At 36.9% G+C, this 27,183-nt stretch overlaps 1 protein-coding gene across 4 annotated transcripts in view; it reads right to left on the reverse strand.

Annotated features, from left to right (window-relative positions):
* The window catches only part of ARHGAP24 (Rho GTPase activating protein 24), a 516,458-nt gene that overhangs the window by 71,268 nt on the left and 418,007 nt on the right, over positions 1-27,183 (reverse strand). For all 4 annotated transcript variants that reach the window (XM_025386128.1, XM_025386132.1, XM_025386131.1 and 1 more), the window contains one exon: positions 1,333-1,455. In XM_025386128.1, coding sequence (XP_025241913.1) covers positions 1,333-1,455 — 123 coding nt within the window. The remainder of the gene's footprint in view (positions 1-1,332; positions 1,456-27,183) is intronic.

Raw genomic sequence — 27,183 nt, forward strand, 5'->3', positions numbered from 1 at the left:
GGGGAACTCCTTACTGCATAACTATGAGGAGTCCTCTGTTAAGGTACTGGAGTGGGGATTCAGCTGGTGTTTTCAAGTATTTTACATAGTCACTTGCTAGCCATTTTGGGTTATGAATAAGGTAACCGTATGTGTTGTCATCCAAACTTGAACACCGTGGGAGTGAAAGGTAGCAAGATCAGTAATTAGCCTGGGACAAAAGTTGTAAACCGCTCTTACTAAGGAAATTGGAATGAATGGTCATCCTGGTTAGGAACCTTCCCTTTCCCTAACAGAAGATACTGTTAAAACATAGACACTTTACAAACATGTGCCATTAATCTAGTAAAATATCATGTTTTCAATGAATCTTTACTATTTTAACTTTAACTTACCAACTTTTAAAACTAAACTTCTGAAGTTATTTTAAAATATAAAATGGTCAGTCAGTCTAAGAAACATCTGATATGTTTAGAGATAAAAAAATCACTGTCTCAATTCAGGGTGCTGACAATATACACAAGAATGGAAAATAAATATAAGGATGGTAATTGTTTATAAAGTGTAAATTTGACCTAATACAATTTATTTTTAACTATATCACCGTATAAAAATTAGGCATTATGTTCTTGGAAATATACTGTGGTTGTAGATAAATAATTTTGTGCTTTTTTTTGGTCCATTTGCTCATTTTCATTACATAAGTTTTCTGTTTATATGATTCTATTTTCTATTTTTTGGCATACCAAGATCACATCTTTAATCTTTTCTTCCTTTGTTTAATTCTATTCATAGCATCTTTTTAGCTCATTCTTGACATAGTGCATTCTCAATCCAATGTTAACTCAAACCTTTTAAAAACTTACTTTTAAATTTACAAACACTTAACTGATCTGAAGCATGTTTTTACTCCAATAATCATCAGATTATTATCAAAAGTTGTGGCATTCCTCTTTGATACAATTGAGCATTTGGGGGCTGGGATATCTTCCAGAACCACTAGTCATAAATTTCTCACTTCATGTCTAGCTGTTCTTAACTAATCTAGTTTTACAGTGTGAGTCCCATAACTGTGTATTGTTGGTAACATGGGAAAATGCAAAACTAAAAAAAACCCACTAAAAAAAATTTTTTATCATTCAACATATTCACAGAAGAAGGTTCGTCATTAATGATACATGATCTAAATTAAACCTGCAGGATTTTTGTCTAAAAATAATGTTGAACAATTTACAATTTATTTTAACATTCACCCCCTTGAATACAGGAGCTAATAGTAGCATTCGCTGGGGGAAAGGGATGAACAGGTTTGGTCTACCTTTCTGTTTTTCCATGATTTTAAAGTACACTCACCTCCTCCAAAAGGTCCCCATATGACTCGGCGGATGGACTTCACCCAGTCTTCCATATCATTCTGGGTGCTTGCCATGAGGAGGTAGCTCTCATGATTTGCTGTCATCCGATCTCGATCGCCTCCTGTGAAAACACAGTAACACATGCAGCTGAGGTTGCATCCAGAGATTCCTCATCATCAGCTTCCAGAGGAACCCCTGAAACAAAGACTGTGCCTAAGACAGCCTGTACTAAGTTCTACCCAATGAATTGAAATATTTACCATGGTTTCTGAGTGGAAAGAAAAATTTTAAAAAGGAGAGACTCTTATGTTTTCAGGAGAAAGCTGGAGAACAAATGTCATTTTCTAAACAAAGCCTGGGTTTTTTTGTCCTAGCAACAACCCATAGGTCTGCATCAGTTCGTAATCCAATCTATTCACTCGAAGCTGCTGAACAGGGAGAAATAGCAAAAACAAAATGAAAGACAGAGAAGACGGAAAAGTGGTCCACAGAGCTTGGCCTTTCATTTGAAGCAAGCATGAAACAGTCTGAGCTCTGTATAGTGCACACACACAGAGGCCACCAGGACATCGTGATTGGATATGGAAGTTACAGGAAAGAGTAAAGAGCCACATGCAACGACTTTGACCCAGAGGTTCTTCTTTATGCCTCTGTTCTGGAAGAGGAACCTCATCCCCTGAGATCACAACTTCAGGAAGGCAAACGAAGAGGAGGCAGGGAAGAAGACATGCCTGGACAGACACAAAGGCCAGATCAACACCCCCGATGGCTCTCGCACCTGAGGGTGAGCTTTAGGAAACTCTGGCAGTGCCTCTGCAAAACCTTGATGGTTTCTCTAGTATTTTTCCCCAAAGAACAACTCACGAACTTTAAAACCTTTATAATCTCTAATATCAACTTTGAAGTGCTAGACTTCCAAAGCATGTAATTGAATTTCTTAGAAGTCTTTTATAGCGCATTTAAGTTTCCTCAGTGAGTTAATTTTCCCACTTACAAAACAGGGATAACCATATTTGACCTTGAAACAGGTCTTGAGGCATGGTTTCGTTATACCTTTTATGTTTAAAGGAGTATTTCTGAAGACAAGTATCAGAGCCTGCACCCCTTCACTGTCTTTGAAAATAGTGGTGCTCACAGAAGGAATAATTAAAGAAATAGAATAGTATTTAATGGGATCCTGATAATATGTTAATATACTAACTTCTAAGGTACTCAAATATCTATCAACATTTAATTTTCATGCAGTGTTGTATACTTGATCCCTTGGGTTGAATTAATTCATATCTGAGTGTTTTGTTTGGTTAAGATGTTGTTTGTTTGTAACTGGATCTAAATCCTTTCACAAGGAACTTGCAGGCTCCAGTTTACAACAGGCACCACACTCTCTGTTATTTCACACTCAATATGGTTCACAAATAGTTCTGAAAGTTACAGGCATTAGAGTTTGTGACCTCTAAATTCTATATGAATGCTGTAGGTTGAGAAGGACAACGATTCTAGCATTGATATAAATTTTTGAAACAGGTGAAAAGTCAGAGAAGTGTGGTAATTTTAAGCCAACCAGTTGAACAGCCAGTATTGGTGCATTACATTTTAATACAACTAAATGGGAACAGAGGAAGGGCTCAAAAAATATATCAAATAGGTTTCCTAATGTTGACAAATCTTTTGAATAAACAAAACTAGCCTCTTCATATTATAGCAAACATCTCACTACTAGGGAAACCGTGATTCTTTTACATGTCTAGTTCCACTCTAGGTCGATCATCAGCGATCCCCAACCTTTTTGGCACCAGGGACCCGGTTTTGTGGAAGACATTGTTTCCACAAATGGGCTGGTGGTGGGGATGGTTTCGGAATGAAACTGCTCCACCTTAGATCATCAGGCGTTAGTTCGATTCTCATAAGGAGCGGGCAGCCTAGATCCCTCTCAGGAGCAGTTCACAACAGGGTTTGCTCCTGTGAGAATCTAACGCTGCCACTGATCTGACAGGAGGGGTAGCTCAGGCCGTAATGCTCACTTGCCCTTGGCTCACCTCCTGCTGTGTGGCCCAGGGGTTGGGGTCCCCTGCTTTAAACAACTTGTATCTGAAAAATCATAGATTTAGAAGGCAAAGAAAACCCACCTAGAATCACAGTTTTATCTTATATTAGCTGTTTGACTTCCAGGGAGTTATTTAACTTCTGGAAACTCAGTGATCTTTTTTTAAAAAAACATTTTGATTTTAAGTTCAGGGATACATGTTCAGGTTTGTTACACAGATAAACTTGTGTCATGGGGATTTGTTGTAGAGATTATTTCATCATCCAGGTATTAAGCCTAGTACCCATTATTTTTCCTGATTTTCTCCATCCTTCCACCCTCCACCCTCTGATAGGCCCCAGTCAGTGTGTGTTGTTCCCCTCTATTTGCCCATATGTTCTCATTATTTAGCTCCCACTTATAAGTGAGATCACGCAGTGTTTGGTTTTCTGTTCCTGTGGTAGTTTGCTAAGGATAATAGCCTCCAGCTCCATTCATGTCCCTGCAAAGAACATGATCTTGTTCTTTTTTTAATGGCTATATAGTGTTCCATGGTGTATATGTAACACATTTTCTTTATCCAGTCTGTCATTTGATGGACATTTGGGTTGATTCCGTGTCTTCACTATTGTGAATAATGTTGAAATGGACCTATGTGTGCATGTATCTTCATAATAGACTGCTTTATATTCCTTTGGGTATACACCCAGTAATGGGACTGCTCAGTCAGATGGTATTTCTGTCTTTAGGTCTTTGAGGAATCAACACACTGTCTTTGATGTGGTTGAACTAATTTATACGCCCACCAACAGTGTATAAGTGTTCCTGTTTCTCCACAACCTTGCCAGCATTTGTTATTATTATTTTTGAATTTTTAATAATAGCCATTCTGACTGGTGTGGAAAGGCATCTTACTGTGGTTTTGATTTGCATTTCTCTAATGATCAGTGGTGTTGAGCTTTTTTTCATATGATTGTTTGCCACATGTATGTCTTCTTTTGAAAAGTGTCTGTTCATGTCCTTTGACCACTTTTTAATGGGGTTGTGTTTTTCTTGTGAATCGTTTAATTTCCTCATAGATGGTGGATATTGGAACTTTGTCAGATGCATGCAAAAATTTTTTCCCATTCTGTAGGCTGTCTGTTCACTCTGTTGGTAGTTTCCTTTGCTGTGCAGAAGCTCTTTGGTTTAATTAGATCCCATTTGTCAATATTTGCTTTCCTTGCAATTGCTTTTGGCATTTTCATCATGAAATCTTCACCTGTGCCTATGTCCTGAATGGTATTGCCTAGGTTGTCTTCGAGGGTTTTCACAGTTTTGAATTTTACATTTAAGTCTTTAATCCCTCTGGAGTTGATTTTTGTGTATGGTATAAGGAAGGAGTCTGAAACTCAGTCATCTTGATTATGCTTTATAAATAATTACACATACTTAGTCAATTTTTGTGAGAATTCAACAAAATAAAGTACATAAAAATACTAGCACTATGTAAGGCAAAAGTAGAAACGTTGTAAATATTAAATTTATGTCATTTAATTATCTCTCACCCTTACCTATGCAAAAAGTAAATAAATCTATCCCAGAGATATTACATCTAATAAGTGAGAACAATTAGTCAATAGTAACGGGGATAGTCTAAAAGCGTTATTTTTCTTGATACACATATGCACACCAATACACATTAAAATTACATATTGCACATGTAAATATACCATACATTAATATGCATATACTTGGCTGTATGACATATAAGTGGTAGAAGTAACTAAATGGCACAATAAAAAGATGCTTCATTTGGCATAGTGCAGTTCTAAAAATTAATTTTGTATTCTGATCCTCTTATATCACAGTATTGAGCCCAAAATATTATCATTTTGAAATCAGAATATTGTAATTATTGTCTTTGCCTGAAGGATGCTTAGCAATTCACAGAGCAATATCCTGCTGTGTCACTCCAGGCCTAGTAATTAGAGTGAGTGGCAGCCGCTACAGTGTGTATCTGCCTGAAAGCAGAAGAAAAATAATGATATGCACAACTGGCCATTATCCCCTGACTTTTCATTTGATGCTTTATCTCTGCCAATGGTGCTGCATGTCTGACGCTGAATCTCATTTAGACTGCCAATCACAGATACAAAATCCCATCTGTGAATTTCATCTATGGATCTAGATCTTCATTCCTCATTTTAATAGCAAGGGGTGGGGCATGATTTAGAAAAACATTTTGTATGATTCTTCGTGTAAATATAGACTTATTACTAAAGGTGTGACTAAACAATTATATAGATATAATTTCTATAGATATGAACTACATACTCTGTACTAAAAATAGGTGATTTCTAACTGAAAGTGCCATCTGTTCTAATGCATAACCCCTCGGTTCTAAGAGCCTGGCACTACCTTGCAAGTGAAGGGGCTTAAAAATAACCTACCAAAGATATGATTTGATAAATGAATAAACTCGGAATTTTGACTTTCAATCATGTGGCTCAAGATTCACTCTCTTCCTTAGCCCTTTATGGGATGTAATGATCCGTTTAACCATTTCGAATAAAAAATTCTTTCAAGAGGTGAAATTTTAAAAAGCAATGTTGAGATCTAATTATCACTGGAACGGTGAGAGTTTCCCAGTCTTCAATCCATATGTAATATGTGTGTGTATTATATCACATTATATTCATATTATGTGAACCAGCATACATTCTACTTTCTTCATTTCTGCATGGACATAAGTATCGTATGCAGTTGTAATCTTTTAAATAATACTACTTTAAATGACACTAGATTTGTTCACATTTTAAAGAACACATGTCAGAAAGTAGTATACAACTTTTAGATGTTAACTCTTGTTGGTAGCAATGCTTTAGTGTTGCTGTTAACATATCAAGCATTTATGATTTTGTTAACTAAGTTGACCACATCATTCAATTTTACTTGTTTATATCTAATTGAAGGTATTTGTACATTTTATTGAGATATTCTATATATTTGGATTTGACATAAATTTTTCTTTCTTAAAAATAAAATAGATCCTCTTAAATAGATGTTGACATGATCAACTTTTATAAAAATTAAAGTTAGATTAAGAAAAGCTTAATGAATTTAATAGACTAAGAAATGCATAATCAAAAATTAAAAGGTAGGGTAAAGAAATCAATATAAAAAAATGCTGTTATAACTTCAAGGGTGAACTGTTTCCTCATTCCCAACTGCAAATCAGTTGCAAACTAGACTATTGTGCTATCCATTTTATTATAGACTATAGAAAAATATTTTAATCTTCTAAATAGAGTTAATAATTTTCAATCATACAGCTATAAGATCTTATTTATTTTTTTTAAGTATTAAGTATTACTTTCCCCAAACTTAGTCTGGGACTTTATTCGTAGTGGAACTCTAGTGATAAATTGCAAGAATAAAAGTAAATTCTGAAGTATATCAGTGGGAAATTACTGAGAGAAAAAATATTTCTTCCCTTTTATGGTGATCGATACTTGAAAAACAAGCAGAGTTATGTGGAGCACAAGCAACAAATTATAGGCATCTATAGATACTGCCACTTCTTAATAAATAACAACAAAAATAATAAAATAGCACACGATTCACAAAATAAAGCTGGAGAACAAATTGTCCTCACATTCAATATTGTATTTAACTTTTTCATATATAGAGATTTTACTACCTGAAAATTGAAGAGTTTTGGTATGATTTGTTAAGTGATTTTTTTTACACGTATTTCTTCCCCAAGGGTAATTTCAAAAATATCAGCATGGTAAAATTTCAATGCATTTTGTCAATGGAAAAGTTGACAAAATGTATTTGTCTACAATAATATATTTGAATATTTAAAAATCTGTAAATCAAAAAATAAGAATTAATTAAGGTCCCAGTGACAGTAATTATCATTTCATTTGTAGTCGGTACCACACAACAAACACATTACTAAATGTTATCTTCAATTGTTATAAAATTAATTCTACATTTTGATTTCCTCAGTACATACTATAATACTGTTTTACATATTTCTTATATCCCCTACTAGGTCATAATCTGTTTGTAAGAAGAAATTATTCTATAATACGCAGCTAGTTTATGTTTAAGTTCAAAGTAGCTATAAATGAATACTTATTAACCAATTATAAATTGATTGGTATTTATTAATTATAATAAGTTTCTAAAAATTAAATTTGGAAATGATTTGTTGAGAGTCTGTCTCTTTGGTTATAGATATATAAAGAATTGACTTAAAAATTCTACATTCTACAAATTACTACTGACTTGCCTTTCCTCAAACTTTACTGTGAAAATGTCTAAAATGGGAACAGTAAGTAAAAATTCTGCCTTGCTCAAACTGAAAACACAAATACATGCATATAAAAAGTATAGTGCTGGGCACAGTGGCTCAGGGCTGGGCATGGTGGTTTATGCCTGTAATCCCAGCACTTTGGGAGGCCAAGGTGGGTGGATCATTTGAGGTTAGAAGTTTGAGACCAGCCTGAACAACATGGTGAAACCCTGTCTCTACTGAAAATACAAAAATTAGCCGGATGTGTTGGTACATGCCTGTAATCCCAGCTACTCAGGAGGCTGAGGCATGAGAATCACTTGAACCCAGAAGGTGGAGGTTGCAGTGAGCCGAGATCATGCCACTGCACTCCAGCCTAGGTGACAGAGTGAGACTCAGTCACACACACACACATACACACACACACAAAAGTATTGAGCCAGCCATGGTGGCTCATGCCTGTAATTCCAGAACTTTGGGAGGCCAAGGCATGAGAATCGCTTCATAAGCGAAGGAGAAATAAAATCCTTTACAGACAAGCAAATGCTGAGAGATTTTGTCACCACCAGGCCTACGTTACAAGAGCTTCTGAAGGAAGCACTAACTATGGAAAGGAAAAACTGGTACCAGCCACTGCAAAAGCATACCAAATTGTAAAGACCATTGACTCTATGAAGAAACTGCATCAATTGATGGGCAAAATAACCAGCTAGCATCATAATGGCAGGATCAAATTCACACATAACAATATTAACCTTAAATCTAAACAGGCTAAATGCCACAATTAAAAGACACAGACTGGCAAATTGGATAGAGTCAAGACCCATTGGTGTGTTGTATTCAGGAGACCCATCTCATGTGCAAAGATACACATAGGCTCAAAATAAAGGGATGGAGGAATATTTAACAAGCAAGTGGAAAGCAAAAGGAAGTAGTTGCAATCCTAGTCTCAAATTAAACAGACTTTAAACCAACAAAGATCAAAAAAGACAAAGCAGGGCATTACATAATGGTAAAGGGATCAATGCAACAAGAAGAGCTAACTATCATAAATATACATGCATTCAATACAGGAGCACCTAGATTCATAAAGCAAGTTTTCAGAGACCTACAAAGAGACTTAGACTGCCACACAATAATAGTGGGAGACGTTAACACCCCACTGTGAATATTAGACAGATCAACGAGACAGAAAATTAACAAGGATATTCAGGACTTGAACTCAGCTCTGGACCAAGCGGACCTAATACACATCTACAGAACTCTCCACTCCAAATAAACAGAATATACATTCTTCTCAGCACCACATCACACTTATTTTAAAATCAACCACATAATTGGAAGTCAAACACTCCTCAGCAAGTGCAAAAGAACATAAATCATAACAGTCTCCCAGAACACAGTGCAATCAAATTAGAATTCGGGATTAAGAAACTCACTCAAAACCACACAACTACATGGAAACTGAACAACTTGCTCCTGAATGGCTACTGAGTACATAACAAAATTAAGGCAGAAATAAATAAGTTCTTTCAAACCAATGAGAACAAAGACAAAATATACCAGAATCTCTGGGACATAGATAAAGTAGTGTTTAGAGGGAAATTTATAGCACCAAATGCCCACAGGAGAAAGTGGGAATCATCTAAAATCAACATCCTAACATCACAATGAAAAGAACGAGAGAAGAAAGGGCAAACAAATTCAAAAGCTAGCAAAAGACAGGAGATAACTAAGATCAGAGCAGAACTGAACGAGATAGAAACATGAAAAACCCTTCAAAAAATCAATGAATCCAGGAGTTGTTTCTTTGAAAAGATCAACAAAATAGATAGACTGCTCCCAGACTAACAAAGAAGAAAAGAAAGAAGAATCAAATAGACACAATAAAAAATGATAAAGGGGATATCACCACTGACCCCATAGAAATACAAACTACCATCAGAGAATACTATAAACACCTTTATGCAATAAACTAGAAAATCTGGAAGAAATGAATAAACATTCATTTGTATGGACATATACACCCTCCCAAGACTAAGCCAGAAAGAAGTCAAATCCCTGAATAGATCAATAACAAGTTTTGAAATTGAGGTAGTAATTAATAGCCTACCAACCAAAAAAAGCCCAGGACCAGACAGACTCACAGTCAAATTATACCACAGGTACAAAGAGGAGCTGGTACCCTTCCTTCTGCAACTATTCCAAACAACAGAAAAAGAGGGACTCCTCCCTAACTTTTTATGAGGCAAGCATCATCTTGTTACCAAAACCTGGCAGAGACACACACACCCACATACACAAAATTTCAGGCCAATATCCCTGATGAACATTGATGCGAAAATCCTCAACAAAATACTGGCAAACTGAATCCAGTAGCACATCAAAAAGCTTATCCACCACAATCAAGTTGGCTTCATCCCTGGGATGCAAGGCTGGTTCAACATATGCAAATCAATAAACATAACCCATCACATAAACAGAATCAATGACAGAAACCACATGATTATCTCAATGGATGCAGGAAAGGCCTTCAATAAAATTCATCACCCCTTCATGCTAAAAACTCTCAATACACTAGGTATTGATGGAACATATCTCAAAATAATAAGATCTATTTATGACAAACCCACAGCCAATATCATACTGAATGGGAAAAAGCTGGAAGCATTCCCTTTGAAAACCAGCACAAGACAAGGATGCCCTCTCTCACCACTTCTATTCAACATAGTATTGGAAGTTCTGGCTAGGGTAATCAGGCAAAAGGCAGAGAAAGAAATAAAGGGCATTCAAATAGGAAAAGAGGAAGTCAAATTACCTCTGTTTGCAGATGACATGATTGTATATTTAGAAAACCTGATTGCCTCAGCCCAAAATCTCTTTAAGCTGATAAGCAACTTCAGCAAAGTCTCAGGATGCAAAACCAATGTAAAAAAAAATCACAAGCATTCCTATACATCAATAATAAACAAACAGAGAGCCAAATCGTGGGTGAACTCCCATTCACAATTTCTATTTATTTATTTATTTATTTATTTATTTATTATTATTATTATACTTTAAGTTCTAGGGTACATGTGCATAACGTGCAGGTTTGTTACATATGTATACTTGTGCCATGTTGGTGTGCTGCAGCCATCAACTCGTCAGCACCCATCAACTCGTCATTTACATCAGGTATAACTCCCAATGCAATCCCTCCCCCCTCCCCCCTCCCCATGATAGGCCTGGGTGTGTGATGTTCCCCTTCCCGAGTCCAAGTGATCTCATTGTTCAGTTCCCACCTATGAGTGAGAACATGCGGTCCATTCACAATTTCTACGAAGAGAATAAAATACCTAAGAATCCAACTTACAAGGGATGTGAAGGACCTCTTCAAGGAGAACTACAAACCACTGCTCAAGGAATTAAGAGAGGACACAACAAATGGAAAAACATTCCATGCTCATGGATAGGAAGCATCGGTATTGTGAAAATGGCCACACTTTCCAAAGTAATTTACAGACTCAATGCTATCCCCATCAAGCTACTATTGTCTTTTTGCACAGAATTAGAAAAAAACTACTTTAAATTTCATATGGAGCCAAAAAAGAGCTCATATAGCCAAGACAATCCTAAGAAAAAAGAACAAAGCTGGAAACATCACACTACCTGACTTCAAACTATACTACAAGGCTACAGTAACCAAAACAGCATGGTACTGGTACCAAACAGATGTATAGACCAATGGAACAGAACAGAGGCCTCAGAAATAATGCCTCACATTACAACCATCTGATCTTTGACAAACCTGACAAAAACAAGCAATGGGCAAAGGATTCCCTATTTAATAAATTGTGTTGGTAAAACTGGTTAGCCATATGCAGAAAACTGAAACCAGACCCCTTTCTTACACCTTATACAAAAATTAACTCAAGATGGATTAAAGACTTAAACATAAGACCTAAAACCATAAAAACCCTGGAAGAAAACCTAGGCAATATCATTCAGTACATAGGTAGGCTTCCTGAATAAAACAACAAAAGCAATGGCAACAAATGCAAAAATTGACAAATGGGATCAAATTAAACTAGAGTTTCTGCACAGCAGAAGAACCTATCATCAGAGTGAACAGGCAGCCTACAGAATGGGAGACAATTTTTGCAATCTATCCATCTGATGAAGGGCTAATATCTAGAAACTACAAGGAACGTAAATAAACTTACAAGAAAAAAAAAAAACTATCAAAAAGTGAGCAAAGGACATGAACAGACACTGCTCAAAAGAAGACATTTATGCAGCCAACAAACATATGAAAAACGCTCATCATCACTGGTCATTAGAGAAATGCAAATCAAAACCGCAATGAGATATCATCTCACACCAGTTAGAATGGCGATCATTAAAAGTCAGGAAACAACAGATGCTGGAGAGGATGTAGAGAAATAGGAATAATTTTACACTGTTGGTGGGAGTGTAAATTAGTTCAACCATTGTGGAAGACAGTGTGGCAATTCCTCCAGGATCTAAAGCCAGAAATGCCATTTGACCCAGCAACCCCATTACTGGGTATATACCCAAAGGATTATAAATCATTTTACTATAAAGACACATGCACACGTATGTTTATTGCAGCACTATTCACAATAGGAAAGACTTGGAACCAACCCAAATGCCCATCAATGATAGACTAGATTAAGAAAATGTGGCACATATACACCATGGAATACTATGCACCCATAAAAAGGATGAGTTCATGTGCTTTGCAGGGACCTAGATGAAGCTGGAACATCATTCTCAGCAAACTAACAGAGGAACAGAAAATCAAACACCACATGTTCTCACTCATAAGTGGAAGTTGAACAATGAGAACATGAATACAGGGAGGGGGAACATCACACACTGGGGACTGTTGGGGCATGAGGGGTTAGAGGAGGGATAGCATTAGGAGAAATACCTAATGTAGATGACAGGTTAATGGGTGCAGCACACCACCATGGCACGTGTTTACCTATGTAACAAACCTGCACGTTCCGCACATGTATCCCAGAACTTAAAGTGTAAATAACTAAATAAATAAGAAAGTGATGACTGATTTCTCTTTCAAGTAAATACTGACTTTTATTTTGGTCATGTTTTAAAAAAAGTATAATTGTGGTACATTTATTTTTCAGTGATTCATGAAACTTAAAATCTCAAATAGGCTAAGTTTATATTTCACTATCTTTCACATTTCTTGGACTTACTCCTTCGAAAGTGTGCTATTTGTGCTGAGCATGTCAAAGATAAGAATGATATAATTTATTATGTTTTGAATACTTGTTTCCCAGATTGCACTGGGAAGTTAACAGGATCTCAATTTAAGTCCAACAGTATATTCTGACTTTCACTTTTGTCAGAGGTTCAGAATCTAGTTACTTCCTTCACAGCATGTAATTACATTCTTCTGATAGAATCTTCCAAGAAATAAAGGTAGAACATTTTCTTGGCAGAGCCAAAGTATCTAGAATTTATGTCCTCTTCTAATTTAGTGTAGTATAGGTTGGGAGATGCGTGAATTCAAAGTATCTGATTGACATAGGAGGAAGGCTGCTATGAGAGATGGTATTTATATTCAGATCAGTGTTACTCCACCAATGCTGATACAGACTAGAATTACAAGAGAAAGCAAATCCTGATGCAATAATCCACAACATGTAGCAAATGGAATACCACTTCTTTAAGAGCAAGACAGGGAGTTTGTTGACTTACAAATGAACCTAAAACTAAAGGCATATTCTGTCCGGATGTCCCCTAACAGTATGGTTGACTTGAATACTGAGGAAAATTGGTGAGAAGTATAGGAATTCCTAATGGTCATGAAAGTTAAAAACAAGAAGGTCTCAATTATGTTGATAAAGGGACAAAGATTCTTCATATAGAGGAATAAATGTGAAATTATATTGAACTTTATACTCCCTGTAAACATGGTGATAAACCCTCTATTGCAGGGTTACTCAAACTGTGATGAAAACTTCAGTCCGTATGTCTAAGATGACAGCAAATAACCTCGGCAGTACTTGGAAACTTGTTAGAAATGGGAATTCTTGGACCTCATTCCACACTAATTGAACAAAACTGTCAATGGGCTCCTGCAATCTGTGCTTTTAAGATGCCTGCTGGGTGATTCTGATGCATCAGAAAGATTAAGAACCACTACTCTTGTAAGATAATTCGCTATAGCAGGTAGAGGCTATAAATTTTTGAATTCATGTATTTCAGCCACACTCATCTTATTAGCTTGTATTCATGTCTTATTCTTTCAGTGACAGCCACTCAGCCAGAAAGTACTAAGCTTTAAAGCTATGGATCATATAACTTATCTAATTGCCTATTTGCATTGTAAATGATTAACCCTGCAACTAGTTCTGCAAGGACATGTCATTCAAGTTGAGATAACTGAGTCTGGCAAATTTCTGAGCCTCATGCATTAAAGATACCATACTTATATCAAAGCAAACATTAAGGTATTTCTCTTTGCATTGGAATACAGATTCATTATACCTCTTTCCCTGATGCCCAGAGTTTGATGAGTTAAATAGGACATTGAATTCAGAGAGACATGCCACTTTTGAAATCTGGATTAAAATGTTTAAATCCATTTTTAAAATTCCCTCAGATCTTACTCATTTTATTGTTTATTAATATTACAAATCTGCAAGACTCATAATATCAGATGACAGTTGCTGGGTGATCTACAGTTTACAAATTACTTTTATATCCTTTGATTCATTTAGTTTTTACAAGAAACCTAGGAGGTAAAGCAGAGCATTCATTCACTTATTCAATACATTTATTGAACACCTGTTGTTATGCCAGTCACTATTCTAGTTCTGAGGATACAGCAGTGAGTAAAACAAAGGCGGGAGTTTAGGGGAGAGGTCTAGACCAAAGGCATACATTTGGAAGTCACCAATGAGATGATATTTAAAGACAGGGACCTAATGAGGTCCCCAGATAATACTGTAGCTATGTTGAAGAAAATTTAGTAAGCTAAAAAAGGAAACAAGAGAGGCTGAATGAAAATGACAATCAACAAGTCAAATGCTATTGAGAAGTAAATAAGATGAAAAGTGTGTGAATATAGACTACTAGATTAGGGAAAATGGAGGTCATTAGATTAGGCAACATGTAGATAACTGGATTAGGGAATGAGGAAGTTTTTTGAACAGCCTTGCAAGAGCTGTTTCAATCTACCAGATCAGCACAAATGAAATTCTGCCTGGAATGTGTTCATAAGATTATGGAGGGAAACAAACAGAAAGGGCCAGTCCAAACAAATCTTTCAGGCATTTTAATGTATTAAGGAGTAGAGAAATAGGGGCAGCAATGGCTGGATGGGTGAGTTGTGGTACAAGGAGGTTTAAAATGAGAAATATTAAAGAATGTTTATATGTTCATGGGAATTACTCATTGGAGAGGGAAAAACTGATAATTTAGGAGAGATGAGGTTTAAAGATTCATCCATAGTTTTTTTAAAGCTATGCAAAAAAATTCTCACTCTTCTCAGGATCTTTAATAAGGTTTAACAATCCATATAATTGATTTCACCCCAAAGTATGTTACTTTAAAAACACAGAAAACATCTAGAAAAGAATCATTGAAAGAAAGTAAAACAGCATTGAGCAGTTTTCTTTACAACTCTACCTGGGGGCAAAATAAGGAAGGAAGGTGGTTAAACTCAAATCATTTTCAAAGTTAAATTTTACTATTTTTATTTTTAAACAAGTTTCAATATTTACTGAATAAGAGATCATTGGCAACTTTATTTATCTGGAACAACTTTCTTCATACAGTGTCTCTTACTGTTAATTGCTATGGATGCTAATTACCCAATTTTACATAGCAGCAATTTTAGAGAATGTGTTTGGGTATACACAAAAGAACTGATATTTTCAAATAAAAAACTATGACAGATAGCACAAAACTAAATTATTCCACCCAATGAATGACAACTAGTGATTATTGCAGTAGTGTAAAAATAAGAAAAACTCTGATTCGGATTTAAATTATTTTATCTTAAGCAATTACAATTGGCTTGTAATCAAAACAGCTTAACTGTCCATTGTGCTTTGTTTCACACAGTTTATGTCTGAATTTTCTGGATTTTGTGAGTTCCAGTGTATACATGTGGGAGAGCAGGATGTGAAATTTGTCTTATGGGACTGGAATTCAAACTCTGCCATTCAGATAAAGGCACGCTGCTTCATAGAACACACAACATTTGTATAATGTTTCAAATACCTAGTATGGAGAAAAATATTAGTATTTCAGGACCATTATCACTTCCACACCTAAGGATACTTGGGGATATTTTCTTAACTCATTTGATATAAACATATTTCAAATCAACTATGATTTCATCAAGTAAACTCTTTCTTTAACATATGTTGAAAATAATGTTCACCCTGTTAATTCTTAAATCTATGTCTAGAATTGGGGGGGTCTCACTTAATTCTGATGGGTCTCACCCATTCCAATTACAAGTATTTTAAGACCCTACAAAAGGAGTGGAGGCCAGAAGGCCACAGGTTATTTCCAAACTGACTGTAGACACAGAAGTTCCTATAAAGAAGGTTAACCTGTATCTGCTTCTTAATACAAATGCTTGTATACTAATTTTAGGTAATATTAAGTGGATAAAAATCTGAATTTCCTCCTTAAAACTGTGACTCCCAATAATCATTTGCAGGTGGCTAAAACTTTACTGTTGTAGTCTTATGTTTAAAAATGACAACAAATGAGAATAATTTAGAGAATCATCACGAAGCTGAAAAATCTTAAACCATTTCAGCAACTCGTTTCCACCTCTCAAAATAGTCGGCAATGAGTTCCCAAACCTTAAAAAATGGTGACTGTCCTTAGCAAAATAAGGCACTAGGTCTTCAATGTTCTCATAAATATCCACTTATCAAGAAATATGGTAAAACTTTTAAAAGTCGCCCATTTTTTACATAAAATTGAGAAAACTGATTAGAAATGAAAACTCTTTAAAATTAAAGAGAAAGGCAAGCTGAAGCGTCTAGAAAATATTGCCAGGACTTTTTCATTGTTTTAATTGTTTTTGTTTGGTTTTTTTGGTTATGTATTATTGATGGCAGTGGCCGCTCCAGACAGCCTGCCACTGCCATCATGTGTGTTGTAGCAGGGAGGCGCTGCTAGAGCTGCACAAGCTGGCAGGAGCCAGGGACAAGTGAAGCCTGGGACAAGTGGAAGCCCCACCCCATTCGAGTTAGGGCGGGAGCTCCCCAGGTTTCACCGCAGCCGCCCAAACCAGGCTGCAGACCCAGGCCTCTTGCTCCGTGGGGCAGGCAGGAGCCCCGCTCTCCTGGGTGCAGCTGCAGCCATCCAAACTGCAGCTGCAGACACAGGCATTGCTGCACTCTTGAGGACCCGGGAAGGCCCTCCTGCCCTCACAGGCTCGGAAATGCCTGCCCCCGCTGCCTGGCTTCTCCCTGCTGCCTGTGTCCGCTCCGATCTCAGAGCAAAGTCAGGGTGGAGCAGGGTACCATGAAAGGCAGCGGGAGGCAGACAGATTCCTGGACCGAAGGGCGCGGGTCCTGGGTGAGGCCCCAGCTTCAAGCCAGGGATGACCGGAAGGCTGGGGGCCAGGTTGCCAGTCTCACCGAGGGACAGGAGTGGGAACTTGTGAAGCCTTTTCTGGGCTGCCCATGGCAGCTCATGGACCAGTTGCGTACACTTCCAACCCTCTGAGGCCCATGAAACCCCTGGGCTCAGTCAGAGCTGAGCAGATGATGGGATGACCTGCCTGCAGAGAGGAGCTCCTCTCTCTGCTGACAGCAGGAGTTGTAGTGCGAACAGCTGCAGAGAGGAGCAACACACTCCAGGGACTCCTCTCTTCTGAGAACTGCCGACATGACGGGACGACCTGTCTGCAGAGAGGAGCTTCCCACTCCAGGTTCTCCTCTCTGCTAGGAGCTGAACACTCGTTGGGACACCCTGACTGTGGAAAGGAGCTACCTGCTGTGGGTCTATTGTGAGCTGTTCCGTTGCTCAACAAAGCTCCTCTTCATTTTGCTCGCCCTCCACTTGTCTGAGTTCTTGGTCGCAGGACAAGAACTTGGAACCTGCTGAATGGCAGAGCTAAAAGAGCTACAACACAGGGCTGAAACATACCCCTTAGCTTTCCACGTTGCAGGCAAAGAGGAGAAAAGAACTGTGGTCCCTCGGGGAGCTCAGACTTGGGAGCTCCCCAGGCCACTGTTGTGACTGCCTTTTTGGGGTCCTGTGGTGCCTGGTGTTTTCAAGCTTCTGGGCACCACTGTGTTCGCCGGTGCCAGCCAGAGAAGTTGCTTGCAGTGCACCTGGTCCAGCTGCAGCCTCGCTGAGAGCCAGTACCTGTGCCGGCAGCTGGAGCTGCTGGTCCCGCTGCAGCAGCCAGTGTGTCTGACCATGCAGTGGCCGGACCCCACGCTCACTCACACACTCCATGTCTGACTCTCCCTTGGCAGGCGTGGGATCCAGGCCAGTAGTGTCAGCCGAGTGCAGCCTGCCAGGACAAGTAGGAGGAAAAAGCCCAGCGGGCCTGAGCAACTCAGGCAAAGGTGCCACCAGCCAGAGGTTTCAGGCCAGAAAAGCGACACCCCAAGGATCCTGTAACGTGATCTTTCATATCTAGTACAAATAACTAATTATTTGAATTCTTATAGCTCTACAATTTTCTAGACACCCTCACTAAATTAAAATTTGATCTTTCCTGCTGATAGATTGATGCTGTGCATTTCATAATTTTAAATTAAAGAGTAATCAGTCAGAATCCACAAGTCAATTCAACCTAGCATTCAATCATTAATTAACACTTAATGAACACCCATGGATTTATGTAGCAGTATTAGAAGTCGGTAAACCAGTCGCTGTTTGGAGGCATCTTCTTTGATTCATATGTAATTACCAACCTAAATTTGGCTAAACTCCGAATACGGATTGACAGTTCGATAGGCATATTGCTAAACTAAAGGCAACATTCCTTGGATAAGATTCTCATTACTCAGCAAGATGTGATAAAATATTTGGTTAAATATAATGTAAGAAAAGCCACCAAAGAGGGAATAGATATGTGCAATCTTTCTTAATCTTATCTGATGGGGAGGAACGTGTTTACACACATACATACACACACCACAAATTAAAAAAAAAAAAAAAGAAAACCCATATAAATCCAGTTATTTACTGAAGTTTGTAGTTGAAAGCAAGTTTAAATCAAGGTCACTGTGTTTCTCTATGGTACACTCTGCAAACACCTCAAAGTTAGCAGGTTCAGTATTTTAGATGATGAAAAACCCTAAGCCCACTCAGAATACCTCAAGGAAGCAAGACTTAAACCTTTAACTTCAAAATCAGACCTGGAAGTATAGTCAGTTAAGCTGAATTAAGTAAAACCCAAGATATTTCTTGGCTAAATGATTAGTGAATTGGAATTATTTGGCTCCATTCATTACTTATTGTTCTTTAATATGTCCACAAGCTAGACCTAAAGCATATTGAAACTCAGGTAGGGATGACCCTTGATGGTTTACAACATCCTGAGCATTAAAACTAATTTGTTTCCATTAAGGCTGTCTTTCTTTCTTTCTTCTTTCTTTCTTTCTTTCTTTCTTTCTTCCTTTCTTCCTTTCTTCCTTTCTTCCTTTTCTTCCTTTTCTTCCCTTCCTTCCTTCCTTCCTTCCTTTCTTTCTTTCTCTTTCTTTCTTTCTTTCTTTCTTTCTTTCTTTCTTTCTTTCTTTCTTTCTTTCTTTCTTTCTTTCTTTCTTTCTTTCTTTTCTTTCTTTCTTTCTTTCAGCTGAGAAAGCTTTTTGTTAGGTAAACAGTTCTTGATACTATCTGTATTTACTTCCCTGACTCCCTTTCTCTGGGATTATCTACAGCTGGCTCTGTATTTTGACCAAAACTCACTACTCTTCAGAAGACTTTTCTACAGGGAACTCTTTTTTTTTTTTTGAAACCAAAATAATGCATGTTTATTACAATATGTATACCTTTTTGATAGCCTAGTTTCCACAAGCATGCTTCTTCCTCTACATATGATTTTTTAAGATCTTTTATTATTATTATTATTATTATACTTTAAGTTCTAGGGTACTTGTGCATAATGTGCAGGTTTGTTACATATGTATACTTGTGCCATGTTGGTGTGCTGCACTCATCAACTTGTCAGCACCCATCAACTCATCATTTACATCAGGTATAACTCCCAATGCAATCCCTCCTCCGTCCCCCCTCCCCATGATAGGCCCCGGTGTGTGATGTTCCCCTTCCCGAGTCCAAGTGATCTCATTGTTCAGTTCCCACTTATGAGTGAGAACATGAGGTGTTTGGTTTTCTGTTCTTGTGATAGTTTGCTAAGAATGATGGTTTCCAGCTGCATCCATGTCCCTACAAAGGACACAAACTCATCCTTTTATATGGCTGCATAGTATTCCATGGTGTATATGTGCCACATTTTCTTAATCCAATCTGTCACTGATGGACATTTGGGTTGATTCCAAGTCTTTGCTATTGTGAATAGTGCCACAATAAACATACGTGTGCATGTGTCTTTATAGCAGCATGATTTATAATCCTTTGGGTATATACCCAGTAATGGGATGGCTGGGTCATATGGTACTTCTAGTTCTAGATCCTTGAGGAATCGCCATACTGTTTTCCATAATGGTTGAACTAGTTTACAATCCCACCAACAGTGTAAAAGTGTTCCTATTTCTCCACATCCTCTCCAGCACCTGTTGTTTCCTGACTTTTGAATGATAGCCATTCTAACTGGTGTGAGATGGTATCTCATTGTGGTTTTGATTTGCATTTCTCTGATGGTCAGTGATGATGAGCATTTTTTCATGTGTCTGTTGGCTGCATAAATGTCTTCTTTGGAGAAGTATCTGTTCATATCCTTTGCCCACTTTTTGATGGGGTTGTTTGTTTTTTTCTTGTAAATTTGTTTGAGTTCTTTGTAGGTTCTGGATATTAGCCCTTTGTCAGATGAGTAGACTGGATCCTTTCCTTACTCCTTATACGAAAATTAATTCAAGATGGATTAGAGACTTAAATGTTAGACCTAATACCATAAAAATCCTAGAAGAAAACCTAGGTAATACCATTCAGGACATGGGCATGGGCAAAGACTTCACGTCTAAAACACCAAAAGCAACGGCAGCAAAAGCCAAAATTGACAAATGGGATCTAATTAAACTAAAGAGCTTCTGCACAGCAAAAGAAACTACCATCAGAGTGAACAGGCAACCTACAGAATGGGAGAAAATTTTTGCAATCTACTCTACAGGGAACTCTTATTCAGAGTTCTACCGTTGTCTCTTAGACTGGAAACACTCCTTCACTATTATTAGAACCATTATTATTACACTTTAGTAAGCAATCCCTTTGGAGAGAAGCCCCTTTTGTTGAGTGTGTCATCTTTTTCAGTTGGGACTCTGATACAGTTAAATTTGCATAAATGACATAAATGTACCTTTTTAATTACAACATTCTCCTCATTCCTAGAAGCCTAAATATCTAGCAACTTCAGTGCAAAGGAAAAATATAATAACTTACAAATAGTTTAATGCTACACCTTCTTAAATTTTATATACTTTCAAGACTGCCAAGGCACTGTGATGAGTACAGAAAGAATATATATTTTCTATCCACCAGGACCTTATGATCTTATTAAGGAGATAAACCATGAAATGAGGAAGATGACAAAGAAGACATGAACTGAGCAGTCAGGTGCAATCATTTATGATACAGAGGTAAGAAGTATCATCTGCTAAGAAAATAGAAAATAAATATTGACTTATGTTATCAGGGAGGATGTTCTGAAAGCAGGGGAACTTGAAAAGTGCTTTGATAAATAGTCCCAAAGTCGAGATGGTGGTGTAGATGGGGAGAGGAATATAAGCACATGTGAAGATTTGTGTGCTTGAAGACCTAGCTCAAGTGTCTCTTCTGCAGTGTAGCTTTTTCAAGTTGAGTTCGTTTCCACCTGCTCTGAACTTCCTCCAGCTTACATCCAAGCTCTGAGAGGGTTGCCAAAAGAATTCTCTTTTGCCCCTTTTTCCGATTCTTATTTTGCTCTTCCTGTTGTATATTGCCACCTTTTTCCAGGCTCACTGCTCTCAAGTAACTCTCCACTATTAGCGGATCTGCAATACAGGGAGAGTAGCAGCAAGGCATCATTTTCGGGATGAGTTCATCTTAAACAACACTATATTGGCAGGCACCAAACTAATTAAGAGCCATGGATACAATGGTAATTAAGATACAATTCTTATCCATAAGTAATCTACTGTCTAATGAAGGAATAAACAAGCATATAAATCTCCAGTTTCTAATCCCAATGTAAGCAAGGTCATTCTGGGTAAGTAAAACACTTACACACACATACATACACATACAAGCACATATGTACACACATACACACAGATGCTCACACATGTGTGCACCTTTGCTGGTAAATATGTATCAGCCAATAATTCATTTTCAGAGGAGTTAACCCAAAAGAGAAAATGTGTCATGTTGAAGTCATTCAAGAAATCAATTTCAAAAAGAGGATGAAGTGCATAATCCCTGATAAATGTCAAGACAATACGTCTTTTCCTGTGGATATGTCTCCTTAGGTTTTGTAAAGTGATTCAGATGAGAAAAATATATTTGAACATTTTAATAAATATAAAATTTTAAATAAAATGAACTAGATCTGTTTTGCTATTTATTCTTAAGTTGGCAGTTACAGGAAAGCCAAATGATAAGGTGATCACAGGAGGGCTTTCCCTTTTCTTGGAACCTAGAAACATACTAACACTAGGAACATATTAACAACTACTAAGGGGAAAACAGCATTTGAAACTCTGATATGGGAGCTCAGAGTTCAGCTGAGGCTGAGTCCATATTTCATAGCTAGATGTCTGAGCAAGCAAGATTTCATGTAAATCAGATTATTTTTCCATTCATTTTGCTTCTAACGAAGATGAAACGAATCAATTAGTTCCTTCCATAGTCAGTCTCCATTTTTACTAATGTCTTCCCTTCTGCCAGAATTTAAACTTTCTCCCTTCTTTAAAATAGAAATAATGAAAATGTCTCCCTGATTTACAAATAGAGTGAACTAACAAGTGAGAGGAATCTGCCTAAGATATGAGCTCCTGTTTAAATATAAAAAAATCTCTTCTTTTTGTCTTTCATCCCTCTCTTCACGTAATTTTGTTCATAAGTCAACCTATTACTGACTTCCATGATGCTAATAACTACACTGCCCAATGTTATGATTATTTAAAAAATATTAAAAGCTAGTAATGATGAAATTTGGAGATCTATTATTTATTTATATGAAACATGGGTCAATACGGTGATTTTTGTTTCACTATAATTTTCAGGCATCTTTTGTTCTTAGTTTATGTTAGCTTGTAAAGCTAAAGCTGGGATAGTACAAAATTCAATAGCACCAAAATACTTGGTAATCAAGATAAATAATATTTTTATAATGTTAAAAACAAGTTATCACAGAAAATTCATAATGAGCAAAATCTCAGATTAAGACTGAATCACTATTACTGATTTTTTCTTTTGCTTTAAGCTTCAGTATCACTGTGATTGATCCTGGCTTTTTTCATTTGACTATTATCAACCCTAACTAGTACCTTCTTTTTCAACCCCATTTCCACCAAGTAAGTACACTATCTCCAGCCATATGACATGGGTGACCCCGTTTATTTGACTATAAGGAACAACAGAGTGTTATAAGCAGCTTCCTAATGTGAGTGGTGGGTTTAATTATGCTGGAAAAATCTATAATGTGTACTTTGTATGCTACAGTGGTTGCCATAATTCTGAAATATTTATCATAGGTTTTCACTATTTTCCATGAGAAGAGTGAAAACTTTTAATAAAGGTCTGCATATTCTCTCTTTATTATAAGGCTCCTCCATTTTACTGCTCCTTCACTAAACAATGTCTTTAGCCTCCAGCTCTAGGTTAAATACAGCTTAGTAGTGACCTTGGTGCCAAGAAAAAAATGAGCTGACGGTTTTATTTCAGCTCCTTCTTGGCAGATGTCCAGTGTTCTAATTGGTACCCAGGTGACAGTGCCACGAACAAACCAAGGTGAAACAACTATGAAAAGTAACCCAAGTGCACAATTTGAGATCATCCACATACTTGAAACCAAGTATATAAAGTTTTTTTTGCCTTGCATCTTTAAATATGGGGGTGGGAGAAACTGACTGCTTCTGACAGTCCTACTATGCAATTTATTATCATTTAAGGTAAAGTGCTCTTCATATGTATTTAGGAGTAAGGTGCAACAATAGATTAATGTGCAACAGAAGCTTAGGGGGAAGACTGATGCTCAATGGAAAACAAATGCAAGGGAATTCTCTTTCCACATAGAACTTGTGGAAGCATGGTTCTTCATTCACTTGCAGACATTTTCAAGGAAACTTACTGAGCGAATTGCACAGTGTTATTTTCCAAAAAGGAAGGAAAAATAGGAACAAGAGAGGAAGGGATGAATGAAGGAAGAAACATGGGGAAGTGAGTATATGGTGTGAACATTGATATAGTATGTAAGAGTTTATTATCACAATTTTTTCATGTCAAAAAATAGATTGTCTTTTCTGAAAGTATGAGAAGATTTGAAAACAATCTCTTGTACTTAAACGGGATCATGTGTATAATATGCCTAGCTTAGTGACTGGCCCATATGACCTGAAAAAATGCTGGTTAGTAAATCACCTCTCACCCTTCTTTCTCCTCTTTTCAGTAATGTAAAACAAATAATACTTTGCCTTTAAAAAAATATTTCCAATAGGGTGGAAATGCATCCTTTCTTAGATTTTGACCCTATCTGTACCTCTATATCCAGACTTCTTTAGTTTTTTTGTTTTTTTTTTTTGTTTTTTTTTTTTTGTAATGGAAGAAAAAAGCAAATTGAATGTAATTCAAATTGCTTTGAGCATATTAAATTAAATTAAATACCAAGTAACCAATCTTGAAAAGTCTTTTGTCCCCGAGCATTACATTAAGTTTCATTCTACAATTAAAGGCAACAATCGCATTTGTAATTTGTTTTTTATACCAGTCTGTTTTCGGGTTTTGTGATATGAAAAAGATCATTCACCAACAAAATGCATTTACTGCAAATTATAATTCAGCAGATATTTAATAATGCCTGAACAAGAGCGCTTTTAGTAGTTTAGCTTCATATAAATTGCCACCTAAATAACTGTAACAAATCATTTGTTTTGCATATTTTCGCTTTCTTTCTAATTATTTCATCCAATAAAAAAACACAAAAATTGGGTAAATCCTTGGTATTTCATTTCTGGATGCCACATTAGGTAATACAAATATTTCATTCACAGGTAATACAAATTATTATTCACCAAAAAATAATTTTCAGTTTCGAATGTTGTACATTCTCAAAGGCATATTGCATTAAAAATTGGTAGTAATGTGAATAACACTTTAAATCTTGTCAAATTTCATTTAGTAGCATTTCTCAAAGACGTTTGATAGAGTTTGTATATTTGTCTCTGCACAGATCACATCCTGAATTGCAATCCCCAATGTTGGAGGTGGGGCCTGCGTGGGAAGTGTTTCAGTAATGGGGGCAGATATCTGACAACTTGATGCTGTTACCATGATAGTGAGTTCTCAAAAAAAAATGTAGTTATTTAAAAATGTGTTGCACTTTCCACTCCATCTCCCCACCCCCTCACTCCTGCTTTCACCATGTAAACTGCCTGCTCCTGGTTCACTTTCTGCCATGAGTAAAAGCTCCCTGAGGTCTCCTTAGAAGCAGATGCTGCTATGCTTCCTGTACAGCCTGCAGGATCATGAGCCAATTAATCCTCTTTTCTTATAAATTATCCAGTCTCAGGTATTTCTTCCAGCAATGCAAGAATGGCCTAATACAACATTCTTGGAAAAATAGGCTTCATGGCCTAACTAGAGATTGCACATGATCAAAAGTCATCCAGAATGAAATACATGTGAAAAACCATAGGTTGAAACAAGATAAAGAGTTTCTTTTTTTTCCCCCCTCTCTGCAGGACTTCCCAAAGTCTTCATATTTAGAAATGTTAAAACTCAAGAAAGGACAATATACAGAGACTCCCTTACATACTTCCGTTTGAAACTTTTCTTTGCAAATCATCTTAAGAGACTTGTGCTTTATGGAATATACTTGGGGAAATATTGATTTTCATGCCAGTCACCATATGACACTGATGTCTGCAGTGCACATAAAAATTATCTGAGGGAAGATTTTAAACAATTGGGGTGCCTGGGTTCAATTCAGATCAAGTGAATCAGAATCTCTAAGGACACAGCCTAGAAAATTATATATTTTTTAAAGCTCTAAGGTAATTTTAGTGTTTTAAATATCCTTGTCTTTTTTTATATAAAGAATGCTTTAAAATGTAAAGAGTTTTAGAGTTGTACATTGTAGCAGCTTTACGCTGCTAATGGAAATGTGAAATATATTTTTATATGGTTAATTTAGTATAATTTTTATAGCTTTTAAACTAAACCATTAGTGTCATTAGATTCCGGGAAAAACATATCAAAATATAACTGCCATATAATAATATAAGAGCTCTTGGGTGAACAATCTATAAGATTTTTAACACAAACAAAAAAACTAAAAGCTCAGCTTTAAAGTGCAATAGCTAAGCTGCAGTAAAATCAAATCTAATATAAACCAGTGATCTTAGTGTTGCCCCAGGTCTAGCATTTATCAGAAAATGTTTTTAGATTTTAGATATTTTTGACCAAAGATCAAAGTGTTCAGTTAAGTAGAAAAATTCTTTGACCTCGTTCCCTTCCTAATATGGAGTACAGACGTGTATAAAATTTCTCATTTAAGAAAAAACTCAACATGGTGCTTTTGATCTTGACAATAATTCAGAAGCAGAAATATTTTCCAATTCCATTCTCAGTTGATTATTCTTAAAACATACATGAAAATAATCTGTTTGTTGGAGAAAAATACAAAAAGCAAATCAGGATACAGAACAGAATAGTTAATACCTTCACCAAACCTGAGGTTAACTTCAACTAGTAACTTACAAGTTTTCACTGAATTTCAAAACTCTGGTCATATCTTGTGGCCGGGCACAGTGGCTCATGCCTGTAATCCCAGCACTTTGGGAGGCCAAGGCAGGCGGATCACCTGAGGTCAGGAGTTCGAGACCAGCCTGGCCAACATGGTGAAAACTCATCCCTAATAAAAATAAAAAAATTAGCAGAGCGTGGTGCCGGGCACCTGTAATCCCAGCTACTTGGGAGTCACTTGAACCCAGGAGGCGGAGGTTGCAGTGAGCTATCACACCATTGCACTCCAGCCTGGGCAACAGAGTGAGACTCTGGTTCAAAAAAACAAAATACAAAAAGCAAAAAACAGATGTGTGATCCAGCCCAAGGGGATCATGTCACAAATGACAGGCCATGATTACCAGACCATGGAGGTTTTATTTTCTTCTCTCAGCCAACCTTAAATATGAGTGGTCACTTAA

This window comes from Theropithecus gelada, chromosome 5 (genome assembly GCF_003255815.1).
Source record: "Theropithecus gelada isolate Dixy chromosome 5, Tgel_1.0, whole genome shotgun sequence".
Taxonomy (NCBI): Eukaryota; Metazoa; Chordata; class Mammalia; order Primates; family Cercopithecidae; genus Theropithecus; species Theropithecus gelada.